General features: G+C 38.5%; 1 protein-coding gene across 1 annotated transcript; it reads right to left on the bottom strand.

The window, feature by feature from the left end:
* Positions 1-5,402: 5,402 nt before the first annotated feature.
* On the bottom strand, positions 5,403-6,368 carry LOC102924693 (olfactory receptor 10T2-like). The gene has a single exon (XM_016009967.2). The coding sequence runs from the start codon at positions 6,366-6,368 to the stop codon at positions 5,403-5,405; it is 966 nt and encodes a 321-aa protein (XP_015865453.1).
* Between the last annotated feature and the right edge of the window lie 5,947 nt (positions 6,369-12,315).

Genomic DNA, 12,315 nt, shown 5'->3' with positions numbered 1-12,315 from the left:
TGTGGCTTGTGCTTACCAGTACTTTACATCTTGTTTTTCATGGTGGCAGTAGCTGGCAGCCTCTCCTGACAGCCTTCCACTTCCTAGAATTCTCCTCTCTCTTTATACCACCTATACTATACTTCCTGCTTGGCTACCAGCCAATCAGCATTTTATTTATCAATCAATAAGAGCAACACATTCACAGCATACAGAAATACATCCCCAGCAGCCTACCACAAGGACATTTACTCAAGCAAGTTGATTGCTGCTTATGATGGTTTGAATAGGTTATGGTCCCCATAGACTCCTGTGTTTGAATGTTTGGCCCATAGAGAATGGCCCTCTTAGGAGATGTGGCCTTTTTTTGGAGGAAGTGTGTCACTGTGGATGTGGGCTTTGAAGTCTCACATATATTCAAGTCATGCCTAATATGGCAGTTCAGTTCCTGTTGCCTGTGTAGAATTCTTATCTCCTTTTGCAGTACCATGTCTGTCTGCACACCTCCATGTCCCACCATGGTGATAATGGACTAAAGCTCTGAAATTGTTATGAGTTGCCATGGTCATGGTGTCTCTTCACAGCAATAGAAATCCTAACTAGACACTGCTCTATTCATAATAGTCAGAAATTATAAAAAGCCTAGAAATCCCTCATCAGAAGAATGAATAAAGAAAATGTGGTAATATACAGTGGAGTATTACTCAGCTGTTAAAATTTTTTTTAAAAAAAGACACCACGAAATTTGCAGGCAAGTGGATGGAACTAGAGAAAGTCATCCTTAATGAGATAACCCAGACACAGAAGGATAAATAGGGTATGTATACACACACGCACGCACGCACGCACGCGCGCGCGCGCGCGCCATTAACTAAATGCCAAGCTACAAACTGTAGACCCAGAGAGATTAGGTATAGAGGAAGGGACTAGTGGGACACATAGATCTCCCTAGGAGGGGAAAATATAATAGATTTTATGGGTGAACTTGGGCAAAGGGATACTAGAATGGAGGATCAGGTGGGGAGTGGGAGGGGAAAGGGGGTTGAGGGAGAGAATACAGCAGAAGAGACAGATGGAAGTGTCTCATTTTAGGGATGGTATGGAAATCTAATGCAGTGGAATCTTCCTAAAATATCATGAGGTGATCCTAATGAAGTCTCTAAATAATAGGTGAGACTGAGTCCCAACTGGCAATCTCTTGTCAGTACTAGGACTGGGTTACATCCAATTGAGTTGTTGGACAAAGGAGTCTCATGGAAATCCCCAAACAACCCAGGTGTTGCCAAGACAATAGGTTACTCTCCACAAACTGATAGCAAGGATCTTTGCAGAAAATAACATGCAATTCGTTGAACACAGAGAGGTTGAGATGGTACCTACATAAAACCTTCACCCCTACATTCTAATGTCTTTGGTATGGGAAGCTCTGCAGGCTACCAAAAGAGAAGTGTAATCACCAACCCAGTCACAAACCCTTTGGTCTATAATGCTGCCCTGCCTGCAAAATATCTTAGGGAAATGTTAGCACAAAGCTTATGTGAGTAACCAATGTCTGATTTTACTTAAGGCCCACTCTGCAAGATGGAACCCATACCCAATACTACTTGCGTGATCAAGAACCAAAGACTAAATAGACAAGAGACCTAATATAAAACCAAATTATTTATATATATATATATATATATATATATATATATATATATATAATCTCTTAGGTTCACGGAAATTGTAGATATCAGTAAATTTCCCTATTATTATTTCTGTTTACAAATTAATAGCAACAATTCATTATTTCTATCTGCTTTATAGTCTGCATTTTAATGCAAATTTATATGAGGTAAAATATACAAACATTCCATGCTTGATTACTATGCTAGGTTGTCTAACTAGCATATTTCTCACCAACCTGAGAACTTCACCAACAGCCCTCCACAGTCAGTAGGCACAAATCTATGGGTATAGCAGAATATCATTAGGAATCATTTCATTGACTTTTTTTTTTTGTCAGTCTTATTTGGTTCTATCCTAGATCTCTAGACTATCCAGTCTCTGGGTCCTGGACCTCTGGGCAGTGTCAGGATGGGCTCCCTCTTGTGGTGTGTGGGTCTCAAGGCAGACCAGTCATTGGCTGGCCACTCCCCCAAGTTTTGTGCCACCTTTACCTTATAGGCAGGACAAATTGTAGGCTGAAGGTTTAGTGACTGAGTTGGTGTCCCAATCCCTCCACTGGAAGTCTTTCCTAATTACAGGAGATGGCCAGTTCAGGGTCAGTACCTCCCATTGCTAGGAATCTTGGCTAGAGTTACCCTTTTAGATTCCTAGGAGTTTCCATTGCTCTGGGTTTCTAGCTCATGCCCAAAATGCCCCCCAATTCCAGCTGTCTCTCCAAATAATCTTTCCCTCCATCTTCCTCCAACCTGATCCCACGCTAGCCATCCACACATGGTATCTATTCTATTTCCCTTTCTCAAGATGATTCACGCATCCCCCCCCCACCTTGAACCCTGCTTATTACTCCTATTCTCTGGGTCTGTGAATTGTAACATGGTTATGCCTTACTTTACAGCTAATATTCACTTATATGTTAGTACATAACATTTTGTTTTTCTGAGTCTGGGTTAACTCACTCAGAATGATTTTTTTTCAAGTTACATCCATTTGCCTGCAAATTTCATGACACTCCATTGTGTAAATGTACCACATTTTTTTCCATGTTTTGGTTGAACGATATCTAGGTTGTTTCAGTGTGTGGCTATTATGAATAAAGCTGCTACAAACATAGGTTAGCAAGTGTTCTTGTGGTGTGATGGAGAATCCTTTGGGTATATGCCCAAGAGTGGTATCAGTGAATCTTGAGGCAGATCGATTTCTAATTTTTTGAGAAACAGTCATATAGATTACCAAAGTGATTGTACAAGTTTTCACTCCCACCAGCAATGGAGGAGTGTTCCCCTTGCTCCATGTCCTCTCCAACATGAGCTGTCTCTTGTGTTTTTAATCTTGGCCATTCTGAAAGGTGTATGATGGAATCTCAGAGTCATTTCGATTTGCATTTCCCTAACAACTAAGGATATTGAACATTTCTTTAAGTGCTTCTTGACTGTTTGATATTGTTCTATTGTAAATTCTCTGTTTAGATCTGTACCTCATTTTTAATTGGATTTTTTGGTTTGTTGATGTCTGGTTTTTTATGTTCTTTACATAGTTTGGAAATTAGCCCTTAGACCTAGAACATCTGACAGACTTTTCTGTGAAGAAAGAATTTTGAAGGACTGGCCTACTTTGTCTTGACAAAATTCATCAGGTACGCCGGGCGGTGGTGGCACACGCCTTTAACCCCAGCACTTGGGAGGCAGAGCCAGGCGGATCTCTGTGAGTTCAAGGCCAGCCTGGGCTACCAAGTGAGCTCCAGGAAAGGCGCAAAGCTACACAGAGAAACCCTGTCTCAAAAAAAAAAAAAAATTCATCAGGTGACTTCCTTTGTGCCCTGCTTGTCTCATTTGGACAGCATACTGTCAGCAACCATGGCAAGGGAAGTTGTTTCCCCAGTAGCTGGCTTTGTCACATTTGAAGCAAATTCCATATGGAAGTTTTTCATGCCCATCATCTTCTTTGAAGTAGATTGGTGCTGCCAGGAGCAGATACATCTCACTCTCAGGAAAAAAACTTATGTTATTAAAACATTTTAATGCCATATTCTGTAGATCTCTGAAGTGTTTGAAGATCGCTAATCTATCTAAAATATATCTTTGTTTAACCTTGAAAACATACCTAACATGACTATAGGTTTGATTGTTAAAGGTGACTAACTACTAACCTGCATTTCTTAATTATCCTAAACAGTTTGTAATAGTATCTTTCAAGGACAAGAACTTTACATTAAATTTTGAAATGAACTAGATAGGTACAATACCTTAAACAAGAGTATAAACATCTATACAGTATGTTCTAACAAAAATAACCTTAAATTTGTATCATTATAAAAAATCCATACCAATGTAAAATATTTGAGACTAGTAGTTGCTTTTTAGTTTAAAAGAAGATTCAGTAATTTACCCTTATATCCTATCATTTCTACATCCCCCCTTTTATTTTCACTATATAAGAGAGAAAGAAGGATAGAGGAAGGAAAAAGAAAGGAAGGAAGAATGAAAAAAATCCCTTAATCCAACCTCTATTGTTTAGTTTCCTCCCTGACCATGACCAATAACAACTTGCAACTAATCCCCTTAAATGACAACAAACATCCATAACCCACCAAATGACAAAAAAAACCACTGACCCCACCTCTTGGGAATGTGGGTATCATGTTCTTAAAATTATTTCCTGCTTTCTAGAGTGCAAAGTCATCTCTAAAGGACCCTGAGAAAATTTGAATAATGGTCAAGACCTGGGAGAGGCAGCTGTTTCATTTGTTGTGATGACAAAGTGTAGGGCTTATCTGAAGTCCTGGCTGGAGTAGTGTGTGAGGCTAGGCCACCTTAGCTAACCACTTTGAAGTTGTCCTGGAAGCAGATTTTTTAGGAAACAGCAATAAAGGCATTCTGTTAGGCTGTATCACCTGGGGTATTTGCATTATCTTCATTGTGTCTGGTCCTTTTGTCATGGAAACATGCAAACTTGTAAAGGTAACATACATATCTGCATTAACACAAGTATGGAATGTGCTGTGTGCACAAATCAGCTAAAGATGATTCTCTGCTCTATGTTTGAGCTGGAAAAAGACATCTGTCAATTTTATAAATCCATTTGGACTGCATAACCAATCCGTAATATAGACCGCCATCCATGTCATATGAAAAAATGGCACATAGTAAGTCATGGGGACTAGATTCTTTTCTTTTCTTTTTTCTCATTAATATAATAATTCTTGGTAACTAGGCAGTGAGACCAAGTCCTGTGCTCATTGCATGAGTTGGCTGTTTGAAACCTGGAGCTTATGCAGGGATGCTTGGCTCAGTCTGGGAGGAAGGGACTGGACCTGCCTGGACTGAGTCTACCAGGTTGATCGCAGTCCTCAGGGGAGGATTTGCCCTGGAGGAGGTAGGAATGGGGGTAGGCTGGGGGTAAGGGGAGGGAGTGGGAGGGGGGAGAATAGGGGAACCCGTGGCTGATATGTAGAACTGAATGGTACTGTAAAATAAAATTTAAAAAAATATATCCAAAAAAACCACAAAAATATATATAATAATTCTTTTCCACCAAAGCAACTACAGTCATGATAATAGTGTTCCAAAGCATTCTGATATGTCTATTAAAAGTATACATGTTTTAAAACCATGATCTATTTGCTGTAGGAAAGTGGTGAGACCAGGACACTTTAGGCAGTTAGATAATACTTTAATTGCTTTGTACACTAAATAATGGTCTTTTTGTGGAAATATCCAATTTCTCACTTTGTTGTCACTGCTCAATAGTTGTTCTTAAGTGTTCGGGGCCTTTTTACTTGGCAGGCAAGGCAAAATTTTGTTGACACTATATAGTACCTTCCTCAGGGCTGTCTGCATTTCTTTGTTTCTTAAGCTATAAACAATGGGGTTGAGCAGAGGAGTCAGTACTGTATATGTGACAGCCATCAGCATGTCCTCACGGAAAGAGTCACTGTTCTTGGGTATCAAGTAGACAAAGCAAGCAAATCCATAGTGCATAGACACAACTGTGAGGTGGGAGGAGCACGTTGAGAAGGCCTTATACCTCCCCTGTGCAGAAGGCATTCTTACAACTAGGGATACTATGAAGACATAAGAAATCATGATTAAAACAAAGCTGCCCACCAGAACAAATGTAGAGAGCATAAAGATAATCATTGCATGATGAACAGTGTAGTCACAAGCAAGATGGACCAAGGGTGAAATGTCACAGAAAAAGTGCTGGATATTATTGGAATCACAGAAAGACAAGTTGAATATGGTGAAGGTGATGCCGAAAGAACAGAGGAACCCAACCACACAAGCAGCCATCACAAGCTGAACACAGACCTTTGAGGTCATAAGGATATGATAGTGCAGTGGGCTGTGGATGGCAGTGTAACGGTCATAGGACATGGCAGCCATGATGAAACAATTGTTGGCAGCCAGTCCAAAGAAGAAAAACATCTGTGTGGCACACTCAGGGAGAGAAATAGTCTTGTTCTTTGATAACAAATCCACTAACATTCGCGGTAGGATCACCATAGTGGTGCAGGTTTCTGAAAAGGACAGGGCAAAAAGGAGAAAGTACATGGGGGTGTGAAGGTTGTGGTTGAGCTTGATGGCCACCATGATGGATGCATTTGCTAGGAGGATGGTCACATGGGAAAGGAGAATCACAACAAAGAGTAGATTCTGTAGTTCTGGGAAGCTGGAAAATCCCCATAGAAGGAACATGGTCACTGTGGTGTGATTGCCCATCCTCCAGGTGGCAATGATTTTTTTCTCCAGAGGTGAATATATGCTTGAGATCAAGACACTGAGATGATTGTGAGGAGCTTCTGCAGTGATGCCATCTGTTACTTAATCAAGACTACCAGAGTTAGTATAAAACAATTTAATAGAAGAACCTGTAAAAAGGGAAGTGAGGACAGTGAAATAAATCATTAGATAAAGGTACTTGTAGCTAAGTTTGATTACATGAGTCAATCTCAAGTACCCACATGTTGGAAGGAGAAAAATGACCATCAGACATGTAGCATGACATGTGTATACACACACACACACCACCACCACCACCACCACCACCACATATAAGCACATGCACAAAAAAAAATTTTTTAAAGGAAATGAATGTATGTATGTATGCACAAATGTGGACCTCCCTGAAATCAAGCCAGGAGCCTAATAGTTGAGGTTTGAAAGGACTCTAGTATCAGAATCTACATGAAACTCAAAGAGTCGTTCCAAATGTCTTCTTGAAATCTACTCACAAAGCATTCCTTAACACTTTTCTCCATTTGGGATCTACACTGAAGAAAACAGAGAATATAAATGTCTCAGTTGCTTGATGTTGATATGCCACAGTTTCCAAATATGTTCTTCATCAGATGATACCCTAGCCCTCCACATTGTTTACTAACCTAGTAATGAAATGCACACAGTAACTGAATAACTTGATTTCAAATTGACATGATTTTTCAAAATTCTGCAGAGACCAGTGAGAAATTCTGAAGAAACTTACACTTTTTTCAGTGTGGTCCTGGTCCTGTTACTATTTGTATTCTCCACCACCCAGTGATTCCAGGAATGATTTTTACATCTGTGACCAGATCAGATGAATAAATAAATTTAGCATGTATAACTTCCACATTCCTATCTTAGTATAGTAATTGAAGATAGAGAAATAGCAATATCCACATAAATAATAAAATTTATATTAGTACTTTATAGCATAGCATAATTTTTAAGTACCTAAAGAAGTTAAGGCTTCATCAAAGCTCTTGTCCAATGCAAACATGATACAATGAACACATTTGGGAGTATCAAAGCTCTGTCCACTGCATAGATGATGTAATGAACTCCCTTGGAGTTAATGTGATCTGAAAGACAGTCTCATTCCAGATTTGCAAATTTTTGTCACAGTGCTCTGATGAGATTTTGAATTTTTAGCAGAACGCCCAGCACCTTTTCTAGCTGGTGAGGTTAAACATTTCTCTTTGCAGTGCAGGCATGAAAAGATCCAACTGAAGTTTCTCACACCAATCTCCCACAGTCATATTTCTGTCTTGTCTGTTCCTTTGGGGTGTAATCTATGAAGAAAACATGACAGGAAATTACCAGGAAGATTCTATACAGAATTTTTCTTTTTAACCTCAGCTACTATTAAAGGTGAAGGGCAAAAACTATAAGAAAGTTAGGTAGAAAATAAAGACATGGAAGAGAAACAGAAAGATGCTAGCTAGAAATTATTCAGTAAGATTCACAATGATTAAATTAAAATGATGAAAGACAAAACTATATTCTTATTTGAAGAGTTGCTATTTCCTATTTGCATTGTGTATTTAGGTGCAGAAAATAATAGCATCCAAGCCAGAAAATGGGCACAAATTTCATACTTATAATATGTCACAAATGTGTTGGGGTCAGATAGTACTATCTCATAGAATCCTCACAAATCTGTGGTGGGGTTGGCATTTAGATTTACAGAAGAGATTTAGGTGCAGAATGTTTATGTATCTATAAAGGTCATTAATTCATTCAACATATATTAATTAAATGCTCATGATGTTCCAGACACTTAAAATTGAATAAGAAATACATTGTGGAGTTCTGTGATATGGCAGTGCATGTGGCTATTTAATCTATCAGGGAAGCTCTCTCTGAGGACGTGACATTCTAAGATGCAGAGTAGAAGGGCAAACTGCATGGAACATGTGAGGACTAGTGAAGAGAACACCAGTGGCGTCGGGAACAGTCAATACACAGAGCAACAGATCTACGTATGCAGCTTTTACTCAGACTGTTAGAGGTGGCCTTCAAGTTCATCCCACATAGACTCTTTCTCTGAAGGTTTCCTCGTTAATTTACTTCTAAAGGAAAATATTTTTTTTCTGTTCTTACTGATTGAGCTACAGTTTACTCTATATGATGCCCCTGTTTGAGTGCTTATAAAAATGCTGTTTGCTGGGTTTTGGGTGCACATGCTTGTAATCCTAGCACTTGGGAGGAGACAGGCCAATCAGAAGTTCAAGGGCAGCCTTGGCTATATAGTAAATCCAAAGCCAGGATGGACTAAACAAAACACTGTTTCAAAAACAAACAATCATATTGTAACTTCTTCTTGTACAACTTTAGTGTCACAATCCTTTCAAGTAATGAACAAAAGGTTTTTTTCTTTCACACCTTTCATCCTGGTAAGTGCCTTAAATAATTACAGGGCTCAGAACTCTGCTGACATTTTGGTCTCTATGTGAACCCCTCTGGTCTGCTATTCCCCAGTGTCTATCACACAGAATGAATACAGGGGCCTCCTCTTCCCACTCCTGTGGTGTACATGTTTATAGCTTTTTTAAGTGTTATATTTGTGTCCATGCTGTGTCTTCATTATAGTTGCTTTTTTGATCCTCATTGCTTACAAGGGAGGTGGTGCTAATAACTTCCAGTTCCTAATGTTTTAGTTAATACCTCTTATGTCCTAAAAAGTGCTCTAAGAATAGCTACTACACTTACCTTGTTTGTGATGAGGAAACTACAGTTCAGAGGGGTGTTTGATTTGTCAAAGTTGATACAGTTCGTATGTCTATCTGGATGGCACATTATAGAAAGGTATTGAGAGAACGGAGAATGGTTTACTTGCCGCGCTGCCTACAAAGCCTCCTCCCCAAACACACATGCTCTAGCATGAGTTTGAGGTCTCACCAATCGATCTTCATTTGTTGTCAGCCACATAAGAGTAACATGCACTATTTCTAAAATGCAGCACATTCTTTCTTGACTCTTCTGCTTCACACACTTTTTTTCTGAATTAAAATGCATGTCTGTTTGCCCCTTTTTGCAAAAACAAAACAAACAAAAACAACTTTTTTGACAAGACAATTCGAATATCACTTACTTTTAGAAGCCTTAGTAAGTCGCCCTGGCTGGTAGTCTTTTTTTGTTTCCCACTTTTGGATTAATATAACTTTTATGGTGATGAGAACTTTTCCCCAAGAATGATTCCTCAAAAAGACAGAGGTTTGTGTTAACTTTCATGTGCCCCAACTTTCAGCCTAAATTGAGTGAATGTGTTTTTTGAGTACTGTTTTTTAATTTCTGTAGAAAAATATGGAAGTCCCAAAGTGTGAAGAAAGCCCTCCACATGTGCTAATTCAGTTCACTTATTAATTCCTCCTCAATTACATTATTTGATCCATTTGCCTGTATTTAAATGTGCACTGAAACAGTTTGCTGCCCTCTTAACGGATTTTAAAAATCATGTGGTAAACATGAAGTCATGAGGAGAGGTGCTTTATAAATGCTTGCTTAATTAAATTAATGAATGTGTGACAATAAAAGCAGTCAGATGACTCTTAAAATTCCAACTGTGTAACTGAGCATCCAGGAGAAAGATGCTATCATTATTTCTTATTTGAGAGATTTCTGTATTTGATGTAGTATCAATTCTCACTCAAGCTATAAATGATCTTCCTTCAGGCATTTTAGAATTGCTAGAAGAGATTATCAAAGCACTACACCCCCACTGCCCTTCTAATCCATACCAGGTTATATGTAGCTTGACAATGTTTCTCAGAGACTTTAGTTGATAGTTTTAATTAATTGATCTGGTTACGATGGTTCTTGTATATGTCAGTGGTAGCTTTTGATATCCTCATGTTATCCAGGTGTAGCTGACTGGGAATATAACTATATAATATTATTTCCATTCTTACCAATGACTCTGACAGCCACTGAGGAAAAAGATACCTGTAACACTGGATCTATTATCATCTTTGTTTTACCCAGACCTAATCCTCTTTATACATACCTCTTTCTTTTGCTTTGATATTTATACTCCTGTTTATTTCACATCATCAAAACTTTCTACACATGGTTTTCTGCTCTACAAAAAATAAAGAACTTGTAGTATTGTTAACTTCCAGCTTGTCTGTGCATATAATTTCTTTGGTACTTCCTAACAGGCTATAAACCCCCACAAGCACTTGATCATTAGAACAATATTCTTTAAGAGCAAAATTGCTCTGAAAATGCCACCTTGTAACAAAGAAGACTCACTTTCCATTCTTTAAAAATAATGAAGTAAGTAAGCTGCAAGGAAAATTTAGTCTCACAACATAGGTGCGACTTTTAGCAGGTCTTGTGGTTTTATATATCATAACTCAGGGTAAGTTTCAAGTATATCCTCTTTCAGATGCAGGGAATGAATCCCTTATGAATTTACACTCCATAAAGGGCAGTTCTGTGTTCATTTGTTGTTGATGGAGCTCACTACAATAAACTTTTTAATGAGAGTCCTGAGGACACAGGGGACCATCATCTTGAGATTCTTGCTTCTAGATGCAAGCAGAGTTGTACTCAGCATCATATGATGTGATGCCCATAAAAATTGCTTTTCATCTTCAACACCATGGGGAGTTTTCAGTTATATTTCTGTGGTTCTTCTGAATAACAACAGAAGTAATTTAAATTTAATCTAGTGAAAGTGTATCTTGAAATGTATGTAATTCCCACAGGCATAGTTTGCTTCTTACATGATACCATTTGCTCTAACTTTAAAATTCTGAAAATTTGCCAAGTCTCTTCCATCCTATTCACAGGACATGGGACTGAGGTGCCATGAGAAGTAATTGCCTGGGGAAGCAAAAGGATCATGCATAAAGAAACACCATACAGTGTGATCACTGTGATTGTTTCTCATGGGAGTGACTTTGCTGAAGAGAAAGCTCACCCTTACCCCAGTCCCCAGTAATGGCACTCTATCCTTAGTGCCCAGCAGAGCTCCCCTTTACCTGTCTCACATGCTTTCCCCTCAGCATCTTCACAGTCTTTACTATGTGATCCCCAATATCTTCTGTTATGGTATTAATACTGTTGGTGAGCCAAATGATGCTCTGTCTTAAATTCTCCATTTCCCTTGCTAGTCTCTATATTTCTTCTTTTTGAAAATCCCCTTTTCTATCTAGACAGTTTCTATGATACTTGCTAAGAGGCTATAAACTGTCACAAGTGTTTAATCATTGTCTTTTTTTTTTTTTTGCTTTTGCTTTTTTTGGTTCAGAACAAATCACACTTCATCCAAGAAACTCCAGTTTGCATGATATATAATAACAGAGACAGAAAGCACAGTCCTTCAGAAGGAAGCCCACAGCAAAAGGAGGCAATCTATTAAGAAGGAGTACTTGAGGTGGCCTCCACTGAGCACCAAAACATCACTGCTAACAGACACAGTGGTTGATGCTCAGGTGTACATAACAATAATTTAGGACTCTTACAACATTTTTCCTTTTTATTTTATATTCATTAGACATAGAAATGGGTTTCATAGAGGTATAGTTTTTCAAGCTTATCATACACTTTGACAAAATCCACCCTATGCCATTCCCTCCTTTTATTTCCCCTTTCTCCTTCCTGCTAGTCTCTCCGCTTCCTCTATTCTCCCTTCTCCTAGTCTCCTGCCTTCCTTTTGTCTCTCTCTCTGTATCCATATTTTAATGTTTCTATAAGGAATTATGAGGGCCACAATAAAATTTAAAAATATTAATACATTCAAAAGAATAAAATGTACTTTTATATGTTAATTTTGTGTGCTGCTCCTGGATAAAGGTGCTTACAAGTTCTAAAAGTTTTCTGGTTCTGTTTTTGCTGTCTGTCATATCTGATCACATTGTCTGCAAATAGTGATGCGTTTACTTCTTCCTCTTCTGTCTTT

Source organism: Peromyscus maniculatus, chromosome 1 (genome assembly GCF_049852395.1).
Source record: "Peromyscus maniculatus bairdii isolate BWxNUB_F1_BW_parent chromosome 1, HU_Pman_BW_mat_3.1, whole genome shotgun sequence".
Taxonomy (NCBI): Eukaryota; Metazoa; Chordata; class Mammalia; order Rodentia; family Cricetidae; genus Peromyscus; species Peromyscus maniculatus.
The sequence above is the reverse complement of the archived record's forward strand: the minus strand, read 5'-3'. Positions and strand labels throughout refer to the sequence as shown.